We start from the raw sequence: 25,158 nt of genomic DNA on the forward strand, positions 1-25,158 counted from the left end.
TCGAAGTGGTATTGTCGGCTCGTTCATGAACCTATTAATTTACGAACGCAACGACTGAAAATATATTTCAACGCTGTTATATTTAAAAGCGTACGTCCTAGAAATTTCACATGTCTCCTTTTTGTTCTTTTTATTTGACGTGTATTCTTTTTGAAAACGTTTATTCCTTCCTTTTTTGTTTTTGTCAAGCTGCAAGTCCGTAGATGTACTGAAGACAGCAGTATACCTGTCTCAGTCGAACTTAAACGCTTCGGTGGATGTTTCAGCTGAACCTGCTCACGAAAACATTAAAATGCTGAGCCGCACACATGGGGCACTTTGAACGTGCACCTCATGACCGGTTAATATTTATATTTAAAAAAAAAGAAGACGAAATTGACTAAGAAAGACGTTGACGACAGCGTTGAACGGTGAGAGGATGCCGTTCTGAAACGGTGATGACGATTCGAGTCAACTACAGCACAACTGTATACAGCACACACTAAGCAAAAAATGTGTAAACAGGGGAGCAATTACAGTTTCTATATATAGTCCCAGAGATAACAATTACTCCTCATTTCAGTCATCTGACCCTAAAATTTACTCTACAGCACTGCAAATAGTCCCTAAGCTTCAACTTTCGTGCATTTAGGATAGTTACGACGATGCATCTAATCCCCAAAAATGATTAAAATCACTCTTTTCTTCTTCTTCTTGTTCGGAAGGCACGGCCGTATCACCCCCAGTTCCACTACAGTTTCTTCAAGGTCCTGGATGAGGTTTACACAGACCTATTCCAAGCTATCGCGTTAGAATCACAACGCGCGCGTATATCCGCGTCGCGGTTGGCTGGACACGGTCTTTCCAACACAATTTGCTCCTCGTTAAAAGCGAGCACAGTCGCCGTCCCAATTAAACGTGTAAGGGGGCCGAGAAGGAGCTTAGGCGTCACGCAAAACTCTGAAAGCGAAACGAAAGACAGAGAGGCTTTAATGCCCCTCTTAAAGGCAGATTAGACCAAAGCCGCTTGTTGCTGTGTGTCACGACCTGGGGTCGTTAAACTTGCGCCCCATATAAGCTTAACAAAGGATGCCAAGAGCAGAGATCTTCAAGATTCGCTAATGAGGCGACGCTTGCGCGTATATATACGGTGGAGCGCAGGGGCGGTTTTTGAATGAGCCACTACCGCAATGAAAACACGCCTGTACAGTGTACAGTAACGCGTTGCGTACCGTAGAAGAAAATGACACAGGTATCTTTGGGCATTGTGCAACCACTTCTATTTGTAAACAAGAAGGCGCATCTGCGCATGCGCATAGAGCAGACGTCGCTGGTGGGCGAAGAGGAAGTGGGAAACGTGTACGGAACAGTTACACCACTTTGCGGCTCCCAAACACACCAACACAGAAAACACCTAGTGTCTCGAAGATCGCGCGATTTTTGCCCGCCAAAGACGACAGCAGCGCCACCGCATCGCTATGACGTCACGGAGTGAAGCGAATCTATAGGGACGTCACGTGATGACAGACCCAGCGACGAACGGGCATTACACGGTGGTTTGCCCCACCCCTTATTACCTGTAGCGTGGCCTTCGCAACACCATATCTACCGCACCCAAGCAGCGAATAGGAATCTGAGTCACTCTCGCTGCCATAGGTGACGTCACCAAATGTACATGGTATGTCACAAGTGTATCAGATCAAGACCGTCTCTACCACGTGTTGGCTCCTTTTATATTTGGCCACGTGTTGGCTCTTTATGATACACCCGGCAGTGTCGCCGTTCAGTGATTGACTTACCCAGCGAACCTATCTTGTCGCTGCCTCACTGCCTGCCTATGTAGTCTAGTATTTATCTGTGCGCGAGAATACGACGTGTTTCTGGTGACGAGGACATTGTAAGGACAATCGAGAAAGACAAGGCGCTGCAGAATGTGAAAAAAGGGGCGACGCCTACGGTAAGCTTTTATGACACACTCGAGAAGCCATAACACGGGGCATTGAACAGGTATACTGTCATTCGAAGAGTCACTTTCTGATTGGGAATCATATGAAAAGACCGACTGCGTTTGTTAGCGCAAGCCACTTTCTCCAACCTATAGTGTCGATATGCTTTCCTAAGCATTATTGCTCCAAAAACGTACAAGCTGCCCAGAAGCCTTTCCGCACCAGGTCCTTCTATACCTGAACCAAAACGGGCTCCAGATAATACCACGCTACCACCTGTTGCCTTCGGTTGTAGCAGAAAAAAGTGAAATTTCTCAAGACAAAGATGTCATAGACCCTGTGTGAGCGATCCGTGAAGATACGCGAAAAGCAAGCACTGGAACCATATTTCCCACACGATAATGAGATAATGCGCTGTAGAGGCTTCATTCAGAGGTGGCTGATGTTGTTCGCTCATGCCTTACATGCTAAGTTTCGAAAGTTTCTCGCAGCTTCCCAGTCACGGTCCCCACGGTCGTTGGACGCGGGGAAGGCACATGACAGGATCAATTCGTACGCTAGTTTGTGGCGACGCAATTGCTTTAAACGGGCGCGATTCGATATATTCGAGTGCAGTGAACTGTGTTGATTTGCTTCCCATGCAGTTCACAGAATATCTAAGGTATCAACCACGAAAAAGACGCCTGATTCGAACAGGTGACGTTCTAAATGAATATAATAACGATACGTACTGTTAACACAAAAGAAGGTTCGGATATTTCGATTTTCCGGACAACTGCCTACACTGTCTGGCATCGGCGAGCGTGTGTGCAAAGACTAGACAGTGACAGGGTGTCGAACCGCAAAAAATACGGGTTCGGTTTGCTTGGATTTCGATCCGGTTCAGTTCCGAAATCCATGATACCGAGACTGGAGACCAATATGTGTCCTCGTTCGGGGATTGAGAGGCACTTGAACTCTTACGCTGACTTCTTTTATGTCCGAACCGTTTTGTTGCGAACCGGTTACCGCTACTATTTTTTCCGGTTCTGCTCCGGTTAGGGTTCAACAGTCTCATGAAAATTTCGGTTCGGGTTCGGTTCCGGCAAAAATACCGGTTGTGGTACGGTTTTCGGTTCGGCTTAGCCTGCCTCTTTCCGCAGAACATTCGCGGGTTCATATTCAGCAGCTACATATTTAGACGGTCGGGTACACGTGATGAAATGATCCAAAATATGGTGTAAGGAAAAGTAACTAGAAACCTATGGCTCAGTCTTCACGATAAAGTCTACACAAACCGACGAGACAAACCTGGTTCTTACGAAACGGCCGGCGTGAAGTTCCCATACTTTCATTGCCAAAAAAACTCCCACGTTTTCATTGGAGAGCACACGCTGGGTGACCACAAGACTGGCTTACAGGCGTTTTTGTCTCTTTCGCCGCTCTTATGACTCTCTCTCTCACATAATGCGACTTTTCTGTCATCGTCGCAGTGCCCTCGTTCAGACTGTTCTGTCAGTCCAATAGACCTGTACCCGAGAAACGTCATCATGACGTTGGTAGACAGACTGAAACCGAAACAAATCGGAAGGGGAGGGCTGGGTTCCACGAATGGGCACTTGTTCGTTGCTTCCTATTGAAATAAAAGTAGGACCGAAGGTCGCGTCCCATTCAGGGACCATCGTAATCCCCTCAAGACCGTGGCTTTCGGGCGCGGCCTTGTTCGCCCCTATAGCTTCGAGCGTAGTTCAACTCTACCAAATTGGTGGCGCTGTCGAACACTATGACGTCATTTGTTTACAAACAGAGAGAGGTCTATACAGTAGCTCTATACTGTTTACGACAGCGTCTCGGCCTCTAGCGCGCGGCTTTATCCGAGCAATAAACTGCAGTAAAGAATACAACCTGCGTTCCTGCGTAGCCAGTCCCGAGTGGCTCCAGACTACCATCTCCATTTTTTTCTTTTAAAATCAATCAATCAACCTGCGTTCCTCAACGGAGTCGAAACGCACAACAGAAGGCAACGTTGAAATCTTGAACTAAATACGGCGCCTACTACGAATCCACCAATCAGCATGTGGCTACAAACTTTCTTACCGCATGGCCTTGGCCACTACCAGCAATATATAGGGCCCACGGGAGTGTGGAGAGAGCGTGAGGGAAAGAGAAGTACAGCCTATTGTGCTTGGCTACTGGATCGGATCGGATTGGACTGGACGAAAGAAAAAAGAAAATGGGCTACGATACAGTGGCTATAGAAACGCCTCGTAGATGAAATAAAAAGGCGCAAGCTTGGGCGAGCCCATAATTCAGACGGGAGGACAGGGTCAGGAAAGAGGCGTGATTACGCCACGACCGTGACCCGTCGAGACGATACAACGTCCTCGTAAGTGGTTAAGAAACGGCCATCGCAGACAAGCGAACAAAGTGCACCACGTGGGACTCCAGAGAATCAACGAATAGCTCCGATCTTAGAGGCTTGCACCAGCTACACTCCCAAGAAAAAAAAAAATAATAATAATAATAATTACAGCTTCTAGGCCCCTAGATTGCAATTACTCCCCATTTTAGTCCCTTGACCTGAAATTTACTCCCCCGCATTGATTGCAAATAGTCCTGCAATTTGATCTAGAATTTGATGGGAGAGGGCAATACAACTAAGCAGCTTCCTGCGTATAGAGTAGTACGTTTTTTTTTTCTTTTTCTCGGATAGTTTTTCTTTCTTTGTGAGTGACAAATTATGCCCCGCGCATGTTACAAGACCTCACTCGACGCAAAGCCACGAGTGATCAATTATTATTACTCGACATATCGGCGGTTTAATTCAGAGTCAAAGTATTTTTGTTGACTGATTGACTTGTAAAAGAAAAAAAATGGAGATGGAATTTTTATTCATGCGCATGGATTATGTATATAAGACTATGAGGACAAAGCATAAAATAATCTCCGCGCCTGCTGTGCTGTCTGGGGTTTTCCCTGGGTTTTCCTGCTGACTTTCCAGACGAATGTCGGCCCAGTTCCCCCTGAAGTCGGCCCAGGACGCATACTAGCCCCCCTGTTCCCCACTCCTTCCTGCTGTCCTCTCCCCATCTGTTCACGTCTGTGCGTTGCTCATAGCCACAGCCGCTTCGCGGCGCTCGTACGGAATTAAAAAAAAAAGAGCGTGAAATGCAGTTTCCACTCTGACATCCATTTAGTCCCATGCTTGTAGTCTCAAAAGGGACTATAACGGTAGTGGCAATGCATCTACACAAAGTCTAATGTTACTATCACGACGTTACTATGTTACTCTTTTTCGCTTCCTTTTAGGGTGTTAGGGTGCGGCTTTGTTCAAACGAGGAGTTCCACATAAAGCACATGAGCTATTACAGTCCTTAAGCAAACTTTCTACGCGCACCCAGGAACTTCTCGGTTGTTCTCTTACGCTGTTTAGCGCTTTCACGCTTTATCACACCCAAGACAGAAATAAGCGCCGGAACTGCGCGCGCCGAACATTCCAGCTCAGAGCGAAAACTTGAGATTTGTGTCCTGAGGCAAACCGCAAAGAACTTCGAGATATGCCGAGAATTTTCGCCGCCATTTCGAGAAGTCGGCGACGACGAAAATAAAAAAGAAATAAAGTAAAGCAAAACCGAGCGCCTAGCGGAGTCTCCTCTGAACAGCTTCCATCTTCTTTTCTTTTGTCCCCGATTTTGATGACAGAAAGGAACCTCCATCTTTTTTTCAGCCCTCTCTCTCTCTCTCTCTCTCTCTCTCTCTCTCTCTCTCTCTCGCACCCAGTTCGTACGGTGATCTTGGAAGAACATCAATTTTCGTACACATGAGAGGCATGCATGGGAAGCTGCTTTTCTGCAATTCGTTCCGGCCCATTATCAGTAACCCGCAACAAGGGTGAATCACTTTTTCCCCCCTCAGAATTTTCGCATCTATCTCGATATCACAGAAGTACACTCTAAGGGGAAAAAAGGAAACATACTGGGGAGCAACTGCAGCTTCTCATCCCCTGGGTTGCAGTTATTCCCAATTTCAATCCCTTTTTCCTTAACATTTACGCTCTAACACTGCAAATACTTCCTCAATTTCACACAACCATTGGGTCCAGAAAGAGACTGAATGCACGAAACCTTGCCTTTCGGGACAATGGGGAAGTTTAAATGGTATGCAGACTAATGGGTGTGGCAGGGATTAATGGGTGTGACAATGCATCTACTCCCAGAAAGGACTAAACGACCTCCCGCGTGACATAGTTGTTAGGGGCACTGCTTTCCACCCCGAGACCGGGAGGTGTGACGCGGGTTCGAATCCTGTCACCGGCTGTGCTGTCTCGGGTTTTCCCTGGGTTTTTAGGCAGACTTTCCAGATGAATGTCGGCACACACTTCGCCTTGAAGTCGGCCCAGGACGCATACTACCCCCCCCCGCTGTTCCCCATTCCCTCGTGCTGTCCTCTCTCCATCCGTCCACGTCTGTACCCGGCTCATAGCCACGGTTGCTTCGCGGTGCTAACACGGAATTTTAAAAAAAGGATGTTTATTCCTCTTAGACTGTGCCTTCTCTGTGCACTTTCTACGTACAGGGTGGTCCACCAACCATGATTGAAATTCAGAGTAAAAAACGTAGGCCCCGGAGAGACATGCGGTCAAGGGATTTTTTTTCTGCCAATAACATTTGCCACATATTGGTAACATTTTTATTTCATTTCAATTGACGGAAAGTTAATTTCTTGAATTGAACTCCGAAATTTCCCAAGGCAACCTAACGTTTTCTTTGCGTAAATGGGTTCCCCGTGGTCATTTTGCTCAGTATAGCACATAATCCCACCCGTAATGCAATGGCAGTTGCCGAAATAAATTCGCCGATAATCCGTGGAAATGAGCCCTTGGCTCCGCCTCTCTTTTTGACGGCTCGTAGTTTGAGCGCAAAGCTGCGAAGAAAGGAGGTTACATTGACACGCCACTATTGTCATAAAAAAATCCTTGACCGCATGTCTCTCCGGGACGTACGTTTTTTACTATGAATTTCTATCATGGTTGGTGGACCACCCTGTATATGGACCATAAAACTCTCACTGCAGAGCGGATCATGATTAAAAAGCACTGGGTCGACAGTAAGGGCGCTTAATGGCATATAAAGAGGGCGAGAGGAACACAAAGCAAGCACGACAACGCGTTCGATACAAGTGTTGCGGCGAGAGTTGGCAGAGTTTCTTTTTCGAGACAGAGCTGCGAATATGACGCAATATGAATGGAGCAGAGAGGTCACAATTCGCCGCCGCGACCGAATGCACTCATGCGCAAGTTTCGTACTTGTGCTTTCCTCCGATTTCCTCCTGCCTTTTGCATGGACGATATGACTTCCTATCTGAACTTTTTTTCCTGGAGCAGACTCGCCAGAAAGGCGTTGAAAAGCGAAACAGCGATCTCATAGTGCAGCGCGCTGCACAGTGGCAATCTTCAAATCTCTTCAAAAACGCTGGTTTCGCTCCTTCAACATCGAGCTACATCCCCGTACATATATATGCAGTACATATATTCAGTTGCGCCTAAAATGCGTATACAAAGCGGACCGCATCACTGTAACCATAGTTACTCAACTTTGAACGTTTGTGAACGAAAAGGAAAGGAATTACCTTGCCATCGGTGCTGCATATCTTGATCCCTGAGAGGGTCACCAGGACAGACACAGCCTTTTTCAGAGGTGCTTTCTGAAAATAAACCGATTGTTGAAATGAACGGATATTTCTCCGTCAACAACTACACAGCAACAGATATATGATGATGGTGACATGAGACGATTCACGTCAGAAGTGGCGGTACCCAACCCTATTATTATTACATGAGTGGGATGGGGTCCTTAAACAAGCACCAAAGCGTAAGGTTTGGCAAACTCCGTTTCAACTAACTCGGAACAGAACGACAGAACACATCAAAATGTCAGAGAAATATTCATAAACGTGTGTTTTCCCACGTTGTTTATCCCGTTTATTAAAATCCGACACGACATATCGCCACTGCGCAGGGCGGTCGCGCATGTTTAGCTGTGTGAAGCCCTCAAACGTTTGTCGCTTCAGTGGAAGCTACGCGCGAAAGATGGCAAAGAGAGGAAAGTGTGCGACAGCTGCAGCAAAACCTCTAATGGAGTTCCCGTGTTTTTTGAAGTCGCAGTCCGAACCCAATGTCAGTATAGAGACCACATCTGTGGACAGCGCGGACTTATTTCTTGTTGTCGGCACCCCAGTGCGGACAGCTTTTTTTTTTATCCCATTCCTTTCGCTCTATCCTTCTTTATTTTTATCTCACACGCAGATATTCAGCGGAACTCTTGGTCTGTGTCACTGCATCGCGACACCACAGTGCCTGCTAGTATTGAGATAAAAACGTGTTGTTCGAATTACAGCTTCGATGTGGCTCCCATTTTCGTGATTGAATAAAAATTACTAGACGGGCTTATTAGCCACTAACGAGTTTGTCACTAAACTATGGCGAAAGAGCTAAGTAACTGCGCTAATTGTGAAGAAGGCTGTCCTACCATCTGTGCTCCCTTTGTGCTCAAGACACACGCCTTGGAAAAACGTCAACATGGACAACAAAAGTCAACATCAAAACACACTTATCCTTACACACTACATGCTAAAAGAATAAAAAAAACGATGTGGATATACGGCACTTCGACTTGTAGCATCTACATGCGACACAGAATGGATACTTTGCCAGGACGTTGATTGTCTCGTCGACACACACATATAATTTCCATTCATTTTTGCGCCTTCCCATTCGTGCGATTTACGACAGCCATTCTACGGCTTGGCACGGGCCCGCTCCACTTGAGACGCGCCTTCTCCTATCTGACTTCCTTCGATTCAGTATAGCTTCCTCTTCCTTCGTCCACCGAAAAAGGGGGAAGACAAGGCGTTATAGCGTCAACTTCCGCTTCCATTGTGAGCGCCATCCGTCACGAGTGCAACGGGGCCAGCGGGCGACGCTGTCACGGCCATCGCAGCCCTTCCTTTATTCCTCAATGTCCTCCCTCTGCTTCACATATACCCCAAGTCCCAAGACGAATAATACATCCAGCGTGTGCTCCGATCCGTCGAGCACGCTTTCTCTTAAGTAGTGCTTTACTACTTACGCGTGCGATCAAAGTTAAATATAAATGTCTCTTAATTGTAATCTAGATGTATCAGCGGCTCAGGAGATGCCTACGTGCGGGTTGCTGATAGCAGGTATAAATGTGTAGGTCGTTGTTACGATACCACCGGACCCGTGCATGCACAGTAAAAAAAATTGAGTTGCTATCTCCTAAACTCCTCTCGTAAAACAACGCGCGACAGCATACGCGCAAAAATATTACGGCGCAGTGCATGTAAAGCACCGCCATTGTCGCCACGCGAAGGCCGTACAGTGTACATGCTACGAATAAGCCACACGCACCTACTTCGAGTGAAGAGAGAGCTAGAGGATAACATAATTATTTAGATGTATGCATTGCTCTGTTTCTCCTTCCAAAATGAGAACGAAAGAAACGAAGCGCATTTATTTATTTTTATTTTATTTTTTTCTTCTGGAGCCACCTTTTGTGCACGCTGCAGATGGGCGAATGTTTCTCTCTCTCTCTCTTTTTAGAAGCTGCATCGTTTCAAGCGTCCATCACATGGAAGACGTCATTACACGCCGCTCGTAAGGAAAAAAACATCCGCATGGCGGTGCGCGTGGGCCCCAAAAACCTCTGAACCATACTTTGCATAACGAAGGAGCTTCGTCGAGAAGTCGATTTCTTCGCACGTTCGCTGGTGCAGAAGATGTTCTCTCGAGAGAAAAGAGGAGGAGGTGCCTTTTGTGCGTGCTCAAGGACAGATCTTTCCTTCCTCCTTTTTTTTCCGGAGGCAACTCTTTTACACTCATGAAAGATCGCTCGAAATAAAAAGGAAACGGAGTTATACGAAGAAATGTAATTCGGAGGAGAAGAACAAAAAAAAAAAAAAAAAAGGACCAGCTCGTATTTCAAGAATAAGGATCCAATTATTCCGCGGGCGAGAATAGACTCATCGTTTGCGTGCCAACAGCGGGAAAAAAGTACGGAAGGGGGATGAAGGAATATAGCTGTTGTTCTGGCAGTCTTTGATGCAATTTGTCGATGTTCTTTCACCGCGAATGTTGACTTTTTTTCTTTTTTTTTCTCGCAAGAGATGAATACTAAGTACGTGCATCATACACCCACCCGTATCGTTAACGCAGATGAATTAAGACGTGACTACAGGCCAAACTAGGACCAGCATATAACTAGTTGGCGCACGCAGACATGCGTGGCAATATCTCACTTTACACATGCACTTCTTATGTATCGTGACGATAGTAGAGGTCTTCTGACGTGGACTGGCTCACACTAGCATTTCAAATAGACTAGGTCAGGGGGTTGAATACAAGCTCCTGAACAAGGGCGTCGGGTCAGGAACTGCGAGTGAGTTGCCATGCAACAGTTCAAAGCGACACTCTCCATCCTCCATTCCATGACTCGTGACTGGTGGAATGCACTCACGTGCTGGGCATCTTTGCGACCTCAGACAATGAGGTGCGAATGCCGCCATTACGTCAGCCTCCTCTTGTTCCCTTCTGTTGAAGACCGCCGAGATACGGCAATGTCTGATCAAGCACTCTCTGCGATCGTTATCTCAAGCCGCCATTTCAGATTAGTGCCGTACAGGTACGATGTACGCAGACTTGTACGTATCTTGAGTACGTACTCAAAATACAGTATTTTAAATACTTTTTCCGGTATTTTGGTACTCTACTCAATACTTTTTTGCGACAAGTATTTTTAATGTATTTAAAATACTTTTTTCGGTATTTGCTACTCAGTACTCAAAATACTTTCCTTCCTCGTCAAGCCATATCCAGCATGCTTCCCGCCATGCCGAGATTTTCAGCTCACTGGAATTTAACCCCCTTTTTCTTCGTTTTCTTTTTTTCGGGAATTCGCGAATCTGTCATTTATCCTCTTGTATAATAGGCTGGTCCCAAGCCTGGCCTTGCTTCTCAATAGCCAGCTTCGTCAGAAAACCGTTCCTATTCATATTGCCAGGTGAATCACCAGGAGATTAGGAATAAGATAATCCCGGCATTTATTTCCTTGGTCATCAAAGCAATAAACACGTGCCAGAGGTTGAAAGACCCGAACCGACATACAGGAGGGATTACGAAGTTTTGGGTCAGAACATATCAACAAAGTTTACTTGGGTTCACCAAAGTTCACGAAACATTACTTGACACCAAGACGTTGCAAATGAAAGATATGCATGGCTGATAAAGTTTATTCCTTTCATTTGTAAGGCCACGTTCAGAATACGCGTTTCACTTACTGCTAATACTAAAGTACTTTAAATAGTATCTTAAATACTTCTTAGATTATTTAGTACTCTACTGAAATTACTTTCAGTTTTGAGTATTTTGTACTCTATTTTAAATACTTTTACGCAGTTATTTTGTACAAGTCTGGATGTACGTATCTTGAGCACCGTACCCAAGAAGGGGAACCACCTGTGGAGGTAGTCGTCCCCTTCTACTGAAGACTGGGGGTATGGCACAAGACGCGATGCTTGCAAACATGTACTACTTCCTTTTACCTACATCGTTGTATTTTAAAACTATAGTTTTTTTTCATATATTTACCACACTCTGGCGCATTATGACCGGAATTGTCTTTGAGCATTAAAAATTCAATCAAAATCTTCATCATCATCTTACTCACATCGCGCTGCAAAATAATGCTGCCCTCGCCCAAGGACGAAGAGCCCTACCCGACAAGCATTGGAAAGCAGATTTAAGCATCAAACTTTTATTGTGTATTGGCATCAAAATGGAAGACCAACCGCAGGGGCCGGCTCCCTAAAACGTCTTAAACTGACTCAAACTAACACAATCTGAATGCAGCCCTCGACTACAGAAGCTACATCTGGCCCAGACATTAACATAAGTGAAACGTGTCTCCGTGCGACAAGTCCATAACTTCGGAGCGCTGCAAACGCCGTCCAAGCGTGTATTGTCATCAAATACACAACAACAACTTTGTGAGATGATGACCGGAACGTTTCATCGATAGTGGCGATCGATACTCTACCCCATTGCTGGTGCCGATGGTGATGTTTTTTTTTTTTAATTCGGTGTTAGCGCCGCGAAGCAACTGTGGCTATGAGCGGCGTACAGACGTGGACAGATGGAGAGAGGACAGCAGGAAGGAGTGGGAGACATGGGGGGGGGGGGGTTAGTGTGCGTCCTGGGCCGACTTCAGGGGGGGAACTGTGTCGGCATTCGTCTGGAAAGTCTTCGGAAAACCCAGGGGAAAAAAACCTCAGACAGCACAGCCGGTGACAGGATTCGAACCCGTGTCACTTCCCAGTCTCGGCGTGGAAGATGGTGGTGATGTGGGGAATGAAATAATGAGCCCCCCTTCACAATAAGGACCGAAGTCCTATGATGTCCCTATATGTGGCCAGGGACCAGGCACTTTGAATCAAATAGGGAACCTGCTTATGGAGCGAGCGAGCGAACGAACGACACACAAATTAACGCCTTATACGACGACAACAAAACCGACGGTGGGCAGGTTTGTTTTTGATTTCACATTTTTGCCGGGAAGAACACGTGCAAGTTTCATAAAAAAAAAAAAAAATGCAGCCCTACAAACTGATACGGCTGATGACCCCCAGGGGGACTGAAGATTGGAAAGAAAGCGTTTCGATATACTAGTACATTTATTTCCACGAAGCCATCAGATTTTCTGGATTCCCTAGAACGCGGGTACCACGAAGTCCTCTGATCCGAGGATTGGCTCATTTTGGATGAAACTGAGCTTTAAGCGGGCATGATGGATGGCTGGAGCGGCCAAGCCGGGGAGAGATTATAGTTACACGCAGACCATATTGCCTTCCACGTTCAATAAGCTCCGTCCAGCAGAATTATCCGACGGCGCTGGAACGGATGCACTTTGCCAGATTAAATATCCGCCTTGTATATGCCTCAATTTCAACAGATATTTGTGCGCACTATATAGAGTGCTTATACGCAGATCTCGTCTTCCGCTTTAAAATTAACGCTTAATCTACTAACGTACACTGTGTATCGCTGTTTTGAAAATAATAATTAGATGAAAAAGGCTTTATGCGGTTGACGCAATCCAATTGCCTGCACGGTGAACAATTTCAGTCCATTCGGGAACTCTATGCACCAAAGTTGATTACGAGAATTAAGGACTATTTGCGATGTGCTGCTGGGTAAATTTCGGGTTTAGGGAACAAAACTGGGGAGTAATTGCAATCTAGGGGGCCTATAAGCTGTAATCACATCCCACTTTATTCTTTTTTCTTATCTTCTTTCGTGTGTATATATATATATATATATATATTTTTTTTTCTGTGATCTACTTTGACAATTTATGTTATGAAGAGCGTTGACTGTCAGTGTTCGAAGGCAACAAGCGGCTACGCTTGCGTATAGAGAGCAGGAAGTGTGTACCAACTTGGCCGTATTGCCGTTACACGCTTCGCAGGTAATACAAAAAGTAATGATAACTGACGGCAGTCACCAGCACAGACTACAACGTTAGCGTAAGCTCCAACAAGGAGAAGAGTAGATGAACTGCGGCGATGCCAACACCTTATAACCGCGGTACAGTGTGCAAAATACGTATGCCCTATAGGAAAATGAAAAGAAAAATAATTTTAGCCCTTTTTTGGGGGGGGCTACGACGGACTGCCAAAACCACTGATCCCTTTTGGGACTAAATGTTTATGCGAAGTTTAATGACTATTTAGTGTCGGGGAGAAAATTTCAGGGTCATGGGACTAAAAGGGGAGTAACTGCAACCTAGGGGGACTAGAAGCTGTAAATGGCTCCCTAATTTACTGCTCCTTTTTGTTAGAGTGAAATACCGCAAAATGGGTGATGCGGATATTGTGAAAACTTAACGAAGTGTCATTTTGTCACTAACATTTTCGACAGCTCATCTCCAGCTTTGCAATGAGCTCAGACGCGCGCGATAACTTTCAATAGAGCCCAAGGGCCCAGACAGACAGACCGTGTGTGTGCGTGCGGGGGGGGGGGGGGGGTGAAAGAAAAGCGAGCGGAAGAGGAGATGAATTTTTCGCATCAAGAACATGAGGCACTCAAAGAAACACGCACGAGTCGGGGAGGGGGACGGCACAGCACTTGGAGTGGGTCGGACGATGTAGGGAAGAGTGTGACTCATGTGACTCCGGGAGGGGAGAAATATTTCAGACAAAAGGCTCTCCCCATCTTTAGCAGTGGCGTTTCTTACATAACCCCCCCTCCTCTTCAAACTCTAATGCTGCGAAGATGAAGCTTGGCGTTCTTCCCCTCCGAGTTCCAGCTGACAACAGTATAAGCGTCGAAAAAAAAAAAAAAAAAAAGAAGAAGAGAAGGAATTTCTAAGTGAGCTGTACCACGTGATCGGCTACGCGCGCGACACCCGTGCCGGATGAGGGATCGCCTTCCCCATCTAGAAGAAGAAGGGAAGGGGGATCGAATAAGAAATTGCCTTCGAAAGAGGGCGAAAGTCGATGAATCGCTGACGCCGACCCGTTAGGGGGAAAGGGGGGAGAAAGCTATCCTGGATATGACGTTCCGGTCAGTGGAACAAACGGACAAGGAAGGGGAACAAACAGAAGAAAAAGGAGATGTCAGCCGTGAGGCGGGGGAGATGTAAGTAACTTTGTTCGGGTATGTCGAGAATGTTATGTGGTGCAACTGGATTATCGGCGTCGTGTGCACGTTAAGGAAACCTCATTTACAATCATTTTGATCATGGTTGCTAGCCGGTAGGGAGCACTATAGTATTCGAAGCCCGAAGTAAAGTGACCTCGAGGGGTGCACCGACGTAGGTTTTCAGATATAAACGCTGTCTCCCACTTTATAGGAAAACTCACTCGTGTGTCAGATCAGACAACCAACTTATTTCGCTTTCAAGGAAGCGTACAGGGAAGCCACACAGGGTAAATTTTTCCGCGTTTGGAGCAAAGTATGTAGCCAGCCAACACCTGAACACTCGTCGGTGCTTCCCATTCAATGGCACAGTGAGAAACGTACCGTCTAAGTTAGGAAAAAAGGAGTAGTTTTAATCCCTTTGAGACTAGATGCACTGGCACAACCATTAGTCCCTTTTCGGACTGAATGCACAGAAGTTTATGCAAAGTCTAGCGACAGTGCGGGGCGGAGTAAATTTGGAGGTCAGGACAGTAAAATGGGGAGTAATTTGGATATAGGGAACCAGAAGCACTAGCTCATACCCAACTTACTCTTTTTTTAAAAGCGATAAAAACCCCAGTGCAGGGGACACAAAAAGGACGAAACGGATACGAAGGGCACTAAAAAAAAATGTTTAAATCTCGTTCTTTGGCTCCCACTAGGGGATGTGCGAGCGGTGTCGTACATAAGCGTGTGCCTGGCGGATTGAGATTTTGTTTGTCAGTCAGTGCTCTTCGTATCCGTCTGGGCCTTTTGTGTCCCCTGCACTGGGGTTTTTATCGCTTTTAAAAGGTACGACCAAAGAGCCCGGTTTTTATCGCTTTTTCACTCCTTTTTTACTTCAGGGTGTAGGGTTCAGCAAGACGTGTGGTGACATACCAATTGTCAAACAAAACATCTACAGTTTCTCACCCACACGCCGGCCGACTTCCGTCTTGCAGAACAGTTCAAAATAATCCGACAAATCCTATAGTCCCGTATTCAAATGAAGCTCTCGGACAAAGCACTGGGCGACTTCCAATTCTGAGGACAACCTTTATTCCTCGCAAGACATCTTAGCGCGGCAAAAACCCCAGTGCGACAATTATACCCTCGTGACCTCCTCTCCTTTATAGTGCTTCGAAAAGGACGGCGGCGACGGACGCAGATAACAGCGCCCCCTCACTTAGTGAACTAATCGCGTGTCCGAAAACTTCGCAATTTGCAAAGTGGAAGGCATCTAAATGCGGATACAGCGACAGACCATCACTTGGAAAGAGCTTTCAAAGCGAAAGAAAAAACAAAACAAGAAAGTCTTCCGCAAACATTCTAATATTCTTTCCCTGTTAAGCGCGATCAATCGCCGCTTGTGATTTCCTCGAGAGATCGTGCAAGAGCAAGAAAACGAACACACTATAGATTCAACTCAGAAATCCCAGCAAGCATTAGAAAAGCATTAGCGCATTTCGCAAAAAAGCGCAGCTCAGCCTAGGAATAACGAGGATCGGCGAGATAATGCCACGACGCGGCGAGTTTGTTTGGTGCTGTAAGCCGCTATGTTAGGCTCGTGTATTGTGCAACTCGCATTAGTACCCGAATATTGTCTTATTTTTTGGCAGTAGCAGGGTTACAGGATGCAGTGACTGTTCGCACGCATTCGTTACTCCCGAATGTAGTAAAACGGATGGGTTCTAACTTGTAAAACAAATGCTCGAAAACACCGTCACTTTGACTAGATTTCGCTAACTAACTACGAACCCGAGGTTGAAATCTGACAGAGTTAACAGTAGTGAACTACGTTGGCGAAGCAGCCAACAGGACTACTGGTTTCTTCCAGTCACAGACTTTCAAAACAATGACACTGAAGCTTCTACATATTAAACCTGAAAAGCTTCAGTGTCGTTGTTCTGAGTGTTCTATAGCCATCTTGGACTTGACCCCCTCCATCCCCCCTTATACCTGCTCTAGAGTCACTAAATAAGCTACGCTTCAGAGTAGCGACACTGAGTTCCACTAGCGAGGATGCGCCATCTTGTTTCCGCGCCACGCTACCCACACGCACGCGCACATCAGAGCACTTTAGCGCGTGATGCCCTCTATCGCGCGCGGGTGAAATGTTTCTTTCGTTTGCAAGCAGCCCATCAAGGCTGACGGCCTTGAGCTCACCATGACTACTCCGGGACGCTCCGGTTGACAGTATATGGATTATCTCACAACAAGCATACAGGCATCTCTATCCCACAGCGAGCATTATGTTAGCTGTCTTTGATCGTCAACTGGGGATGGTACCGGTGTGGTGCGGAAACAAGATGGCGCTCCTGCTCTCCCTTGATCCTCAGTGTCGATACTCTGAAACGCAGCTTATTTAGTGACTCGAACCTGCTCCGCAATCACAAACTTCCCCAACCATGATAATCCCTGTAAAGCGTGCTTCGCCCGCATCACGCAAGAGCCGCACAGTGAAGCCTGCTTTACACGCACTGCAGCATGCATATCGATGGCGTTGCGTCATTTCATTCCGCTTGGACCGTAATATAAAACTCGCGCGCTTACCAAAGCCCTCAAAGCAAACAAGACAGTCGGAGAACCACACTAGAATTATCGCAGTACAGTGCGCGCGGTTATAACGAACGTATGACGAAACAGACAGTCGCGGATACGCACGGCTTCTTCCCAGTTTATTGTCAACTCCGAAGTTTTTCCGCGCACCGCGTCAACGCAACATCGTCTTTCCGTGTATGGCCCCGTGCGTGACCGACAATACTACCCTTGCCGTTACCACGTTTCATCTATGCTCCGCAGCGACAGCTGCGGAAGGTCAAAAAGCGGCAAAACGCGATAAGAGCAAGGAATTTCGAGAATGCTTTCAATTCCTCGATTTCCTTTTTTTTGTTTTCTTCTCCTTCTTGCACTGATGTACGTTTGGAGTCTACCGATAACAAAAAGTAGAGGCGTTTCCACGTGTTTGTTCGCCTGCGGGTCAACAAGTGAGACGCGTGAGAAATCCCCGCATTTGACAAGAGACCGCGTGAGAAATCCCCGCATATATGCCAAACGCACTTCGACATCGCAGGAGCAACCGTCGAGCTCAAAGCCTTTTATCAGTCCCGTTGCAGCGTTGCGAAGCACCGAAGAAAGCTATATTCCACGAACACGAACCACCTCGAGCTCCGGCCGCCGGCTTAGCTCTACGCTCTTCTTCTGCACGCGCCCTAGTTTTTTTCTCTCTCTCCCTCCCTCTCGTGTTTAGAGTCGGAGAAGCCCTTTTCAAAATTCATCGAAACCAACTTCTTGATCGGCTTTACGGAGAACGAAAAGGACCATAAGAAATGAACTTCAAAGCTACAATCCGTAAGCAGTCCGGGAAAATTCGCGAAGTCTTTTAGAGAAAAAAAATTTTGAGCTGAGTAGCGTAATATCTTTGCTTGCTGTGTCTCGTGCAGATGGTCTATTCCGGTTAGATACTCCTACTGCTTTATAACATAAAGCGTTATTCAAGCCCGTGTCTATGATGTCAAAGTACACGGGTCAGAGTACACGGGTCAAAGTACACGGGTGACATTCGATTCCCACAGAGACCTGTACGTAAATAGCTACAAGTAGCTCGTTACCCAGTAAGAGTTTCATTTCTGGTAACGAGGCAAAGAATTCCGTTACAAAAAATGGCAACTCGTTACTCTAAGTTACCCGTTCCTTTTATTCCGTTCCTCACGCACAAATTTTTACTCTGTGGAGAAGAGCCGCCACTCTGTGAAAACTGTGGTGAACTCCTCTCTGTCATCCACATTCTTATCACCTGCCCACACCACGAAATCCATCGTCAACATCATTTCACAGAGTTTTATATGTATTTTTTGCCTCTTCACCCAGCGCTCTTGCTTGGCGATGAGGCTATTATCCCTTTCAGTAGAATTTTTAATTTTTTAAGAGACATTGGAATCGTAAGTCTTGTGTAGAGTTAGTCTTGTATTTTAGATGTTACTTCTCCCCTTTTTAAGTATTGCACGTACTTTTTACTAGTCTAATTTTAATCACAGTGTTGGCGCATTATGACCTGTGTTGTCAATGCGCCATTAAAACTCCAACAATCATCATCATCATCATCACTTTTTATTCCGTTTCTATTCTGTTTTCACACGAAGGACACTGTCAAATATGTCGACATATCATGTGCCACATGGCCACCTGACCCTGGATGTCGATTCCGCGGGTTCCTCAGAACGCCATCCGTGTAACTCCGAACCTTCTTCAAAAATAACCCTGTTTTCTTTCCCATAGCGACAAACCTCATATTGATTTTACACGTTGGCTCCGTGGAATATCATAGCAATTTAAAGGGGGCATTATAACGCAAACCTTTCTCTTTAGGGAGTGAAAGATGTTACTTTGACACAAACACAAAGGGAACGGGAGTTTCCTTCAAGAAGCGTGCGGAGAGGCCTCGGATTGGTTTACACAAACAATCTGCCGCTATGATTGGGGATATCGTTTGCAGATATCAATATGATAGCATTTTTCATTCCGCGAGAAGAAATTATTTGCGCTTTCGTGGACCATGACTTCACGTTAATATCTTTCGCTTTCTGAACAGCGTCGGTATAACCGTGTTTATCTGTTCATGTATAGCCAACATATAATGACAACATATAGACAACATGTTACAACATATATATATATATATAGCTAGCTCGGTAAAGGCGCTCCCGAACTCCATGTGCTCGTGCGCGCGTGCGGACGCAGATTACACGGAGGGGGAAGTTCACATAATGAAGCACGAGCGGTCGGCGGAACGGGGAGGAAACAAAATCGGGAAAACGTGCGTGTCAACGCCGCCCAATGTTGGCAGACGAAGTTATTAATCTGCCGAGATTAGACGGGATATACGTGACGAGGGTGAACGCTCGCGCGGCGCCCAACTCGTTAAGGGGGAGACGTCGAGAGGAAATACACAGTAATAATAAAAATATAAAAACTGATTTCTGTAAATATCTGAACATATATAGTTCTATAACATGACGGGACAGAGTGGCACGTCCAAGAGTTGCGTCAAATTAATGTAGCAAGTAATGAGCTTCGGCAAAACGTATTTGCCAGTAATTATGTGGCAATGGGGGAAGGGCGAATATGTGTTTATTCGAAGAAAAGCACATAGGAAAGCATAGCCAAACACAAGATCGACTTCATATTCCATTTAAAAGTGTGTGGGGGGGGGAAATGGGTGCGTCTTTTGCCACTGTTTAAATCGTTATATTGTTAAGTCGCATCGTTTAAATGCTGTGGCTTTTATAGGGCCATCATTAGCAGTAATTTTTGTTTTGAATTTCAATGTATGCGCTTTTTTTTAAAATGCTATTAACTTTTCTATCGAACGCCCTTTAATGTCTCGCGAAATCGTTCATTTATTTTCTTGCATCGTTAATCTGCTGGTTTCACAATGGTGGTTTTCAGCGTACCGCAAACACAGTTTGGCGATGACGTGGCGGTGGCACGTGACAGGTCACGTGGCCCTATAAATCCACGGACGGACCTACACGCGGGCGGCCCGCTAAAGCTATCGCCTTAAAGAAAAATGAGAAGAGAGAGAGAAAGAGAGAAAAACCTCACGAGTGGCTCGTCACTAATTCGGAGACAATTCATAAGCATATGGGCTATGGATATACCGATGGATAGTTCCAGGAAACAGAGAATGGGACCAAGCTTCGTGCTGAATACTGGGAGGTGGTGTGTTCGAATCCTACCACCGGCCGTGCTGTCGGAGGTTTTCCCTGGTTTTTCCGAAGACTTTCCAGACTAATCTCGTCACAGTTCCCTCTGAAGTCGGCCCAGGACGCATATTAACCCCCCTGTCCCCCACTCCTTCCTGCTGTCCTCTCTCCATCTGTCCACATCTGTACGCCACTCATAGCCACAGTTGCTTCGCGCCGCTAACACGGAGAGAGAGAATGGGGTACGAAAGTACCCTAAGTTCCCTTAGTTTATCTTCACATTCTGCAAGGGGAACAAAACACTGGCAGTAAAGTACGCCGGTATTCCAAGCATGACGGGTCTTTCAAACTACCAAGCGTCACCACCCTGCCATACCTATCCGAAAAGTCTTCAATCCGTAAGCACCGAAGCTCACCCCCCTGCCTTCCATACCGCTTTTTCCCTTCTATACGCTCCGAATGTTTTTCACGCCTCGAGAACTTCGGCAGGAGACCGAAAGCCTGGGGGGGGGGGGGGAAGGAATTCATTTCAGGAGTGTCAGCAACAGTGTCATACCTGGGGCAACTTTGTTTGTCACGAACCGCAACACACATGCTTGTGTGCACGCGTATGCGCACGTATATGTTACCTGGAAAATCAATATTCCCCGCAGACGCATGCGGGTCGCTTTCTTTCGTTCCGCCGCTGCCGTGATATCCCTGCTTGCGAAAAATTCCTCATTAGCGCGCGCCAATTGCAAAGTGTAACGCGCGCGCAGCAGCAGCAGCGAGCTTTCCAAAATTACGGAGAAAATGGATCCCAAATTGCCCGGACCATTTTATTTTTTTCTTCCCGCGCGTGTCATCGTACCGGCGCAATGCAAGTGGGAAAGCAATCGCGGAACACGGCTGAGAGTAACGATATACGATATAATTCACTTCCTCCTTACTAACCGTGCTTTTCTAATTACCGCGTCTGCTTTATTTTCACGCACTACACGAGGAAGCGAAGATAAAAGCGTTCCCTAGATTCCGCGGTGAAATGTAAAGCTGGCTTCACGTGATACACGGAAGCGTTAGGTGAAGCCCACCTTTTACTTGCGCCTCTAATCGCTGCGTATTGTGGAATCTCACGTTTACCGAGTGTTCCTTATATAAACCGTTATGCAACGGGCTTACGTAAGGAAGGCCGTAATGGAGGTCCCGGATGTTTGGTTCGTTCAGCGCGCCGATTTTGGAGGCTATTACCATTCGATAGCGTGGGACTTCCACTACGCTTCCAGTAACTGTGCGGTTATGCAGAGTAAAATGCATCGGTGAATACGTCGTGCCATTGGACGAAAACGAGAAAACTTGGGGCGCACCCCAGTGGCGTTAGAATAAACTATGCGTTACTCACATTTGCTGTGCCGAAAGTATTTTATGCGTCCGCATATTTAGAGGTATTTTGACCTGACATAACATCACATTCTAGCAAAGATTATGTGCTACGGGAAATGATGCGATCAATGGACAATGTAGCTGTCTGTTGTTTTCTCTTGCTTACGTTCCCTATTAAGTCTCGTGTCAATTAGTTCTGTATGGCTTAAATGAAATCGAAACGATTTGCCTAAGAAATATACTACTTTAATGCTTGCGCACAATAATAAAAAAGAACGCAATAAAGAAACGCAAAAAGACAGTTACTTGAAGTCGTGTAAAAACTGAACAAACTTCACGTAAACTTATCGTTGTGCAACTTGTTCACGAAGACGAAATCCAGGTGGGGCATGCCGTTCTAGGAAAAATATGAAGGCCGTTCGGAGAAATTCAATGATCGAAAGAAAAAAACAACAACAACAAAAGAAAACAACGAATGCATTAACTGAACACGCAAAAGTGGTTTGTGACAACAACATCTCTCTCGCTGGTCTAGTATCGACATCAGAGAGTTCTGTAGCGTACCCAAAGAAATAACGTGTTCACGCTGCCCACACGCTGGACGTAAAGCAACATTCGGCAGCATGCGTACACAGTTTTATACCTATTTAATATCTCCAAGAACAGCTATGAGCAGAACGTGTCATAACGAACGTACGACTGACATTTATATATATATTGACAGTTGACTCGAACCGTCGGCGGTTTACGCCGTTTGACCAGTCGTATTTCGCGCCCTATAGTATTCAGCGGAGGATACAGCAGGGAATCAGTAAACGAGATTAACGCTCACCGAGTGACCGCAGTAAACGTTGCTGGGACGACGAGGCAAACCATGCAGCGGGAAAAGCACGAGGAGCAGATATCGAGGGAAGAAAGTCCGACGTAGAGCCCGCGGCTCCTTCCGAAGCGAAACTGCGCCGACGACGACGGCAAAGCAGCCTTCGCCTTGATGCAGACGGCGCTGGCAGCGCGACCGATTGAGACGTCAACAAGGCAAGCGCGCGGGTAGCGCGCGGGCGATGTGAACACGTGGTGCAGCGGGGAAACCTATGTCTTGCTGCCTGCCCCCCACAGTATTTTTTTTTCACCTTGCGGGTGTAACACCAAGGCCCTTGTGGCTGTTTTTGGGCACCAATCAATCAATCAATCAAATCTGGCCAGTGGCGTAACCAGAGCAATATTTCGGGAGGTGTTTTATGGGCACTTTACAAGGGGGGTGGGGGGTAGGATTTCCTCCTCGTTTCTCTCTCCCTAGTGCACTACCAAAAGTACGATTTGGTGGGGGCTGGGGGGGGGGCGGGAACTGAACCCCCAAACCACCTTGCTGGCAACGCCACAAAATGTGTTGTCCTCTGACACTCACGCTTTTGGTGTAAGTTTCACAACGCACTGAGTGGTGTTTTGTAAACTACCCCTGAAACTGCCCCCTAAATGATGCATGTATTCTGTAGAAAGCGCCATTTCAAATGGCATATTCTAAACAGAACACAATTTCACGTTGGCGTATTCCATTTCAAACTGTTTCAGAGGGTTTTTATTTTTTTTTTTATTTTTTTTGCAATCACCCCTTTTCAGTACTGTGATTGATTATACATACTGCTCTAAACAGTGTGTTCTACAAAACACATAATTTCAAATGGCTTATTTCGCCGGAAACAACATTTCAGGTTGAGGCCGGTTTTGGGGGGGGGGGGGGGGTATTTCATTTCGGACCCTGTTTCAAATGTGTTTCAGACACTGTTTTGCAAACATCCTTTTCGACACTTTTATCGCACCTTTCAGTTGAGGCTGCGAAATCAAACAAAACAGTGTTTATTTACGAAAACACCCATTTTCACACGCTGAAAGGTATAAAAGAATTTGTAAGATGGTCAGGAATCGGGGAGGTTGGTAAACGTCTAACGTATAAAATAAGTGTACTGTGCCCGAAAGGTTACACTTGAGATTACATTTGCGATCGCGTAAGAATAGAAATGCTTTTCGCAGATGGAACTTATGCGTGACACATTGCATTATATTACTGGCAACCGCCCACAGCGACCGTCCTAGCTCCCATCTTTTGATACGATACTTGTATAAAAGTATATAGGTTACCATACAATTCGTTGCTTTGATAGCATTGCGCATGTTTGTGCTTATCCCTATATATACCAGTTCGATCAATTCTCACTCTATTCGTAGCCTCTTTTCCACTACTTTTTAATGTTCATGTAATGCGGGAAACAAAAACGCTTCGCTGTATATCGTATCCCATACGCTGGATCTCCCATATCCATCCCATATCCCATATCCAAAAACGCTGTATATCGTATCCCATAAACTGGTGTAATCCCATCAGTTTTGTGAAATTGTATTCGTGGTTGAATGATACCGCTAAAACAAAAAACAAGAAGAGATGAAACATCTATTCATTGCGTATTAGGTAGCAAGCTTTCGCTAGCTTACAGTATTAATGATTGATATATATCTATAGTCGCTGCAAAAAAAAAAAGAAAAGGAAAAACTGCATGTGAAATTAGCAGACCACTGGTGTTCCGCGACATTAACCCCGTTTTTCCCTTCCCATCATCATCATCATAATCATCATCAACCTTATGGAATGTGAAGTCAAAACTATATGAACGCGTGCCTCACATCTTCGCAGCCCACCAACATCCGTCATTACACCAGGATCTGCACACCCCAGTATCGCACGTAGCAAGATTGAAACCCACCACATACTCCTCCTGTTCGCTTTGTGAGACATGCACACAGCCTCACCGCTATTATGCACTCTTACCCAGGCAAAGCTGCTTCCGTATATCACGTGAAGCACGTAAAAAAATACTCAACATCTAGGGAGAACGGGGGAGGCAAGCACGCGGCGTACAGCAGACACATTTACCTCCGAAGTGCCCTGTCAAGCGGGTAACACTTTGTGGGGCGCGCAGATGAAACTCCAATCCCCCGCTGTAAGTTTAAATAGAAATCAGTGCACGGGGAATGGTCTGCGTCGCCCACATTCGAGCTATACCTTGCCGCTATTAATTAAGATGCGGGTTCGTGTTGATATCCTCTAGAGAGAGAGAGAGAGGGAGCCACCCTCAGAGGGGTGTAGGTGCCCGTTCGAGCGTGCGAGAAACGTGGAGAGGAGGAAACCCCTTTCTTGAAGCGCGTATATACAGTGCCCACACTCCACGAGGTTGCCGCCAGCTCGATCAGCTCCTCGGGAGTCCGTCAACCCCTCATTAGCATGCACGCAATAGGCGCAGACCGGAAGGAGAGATAAAAATGTTGGGTAAAAATGCAAAGTCATGTCGTGCGACCAGTGATCCGTGCAAAACCGGAGAAGATAGGACTGTGCGCATATACATAGTATCTACCCAGCGAGCGCCATAAATCTCTCTCTCGCGCGGATGAGACCTGACGGCGATAC

The 25,158-nt window shown here is 46.2% G+C and overlaps 1 protein-coding gene across 2 annotated transcripts in view; it reads right to left on the minus strand.

Annotated features, from left to right (window-relative positions):
* Positions 1-25,158, minus strand: part of LOC135369689 (uncharacterized) — an 80,398-nt gene that overhangs the window by 32,676 nt on the left and 22,564 nt on the right. For both annotated transcript variants that reach the window (XM_064603196.1, XM_064603197.1), the window contains one exon: positions 7,533-7,607. In XM_064603196.1, the coding sequence (XP_064459266.1) occupies positions 7,533-7,607 (75 nt within the window). The remainder of the gene's footprint in view (positions 1-7,532; positions 7,608-25,158) is intronic.

This window comes from Ornithodoros turicata, chromosome 10, assembly GCF_037126465.1.
Source record: "Ornithodoros turicata isolate Travis chromosome 10, ASM3712646v1, whole genome shotgun sequence".
In the NCBI taxonomy this organism is placed as follows: domain Eukaryota; kingdom Metazoa; phylum Arthropoda; class Arachnida; order Ixodida; family Argasidae; genus Ornithodoros; species Ornithodoros turicata.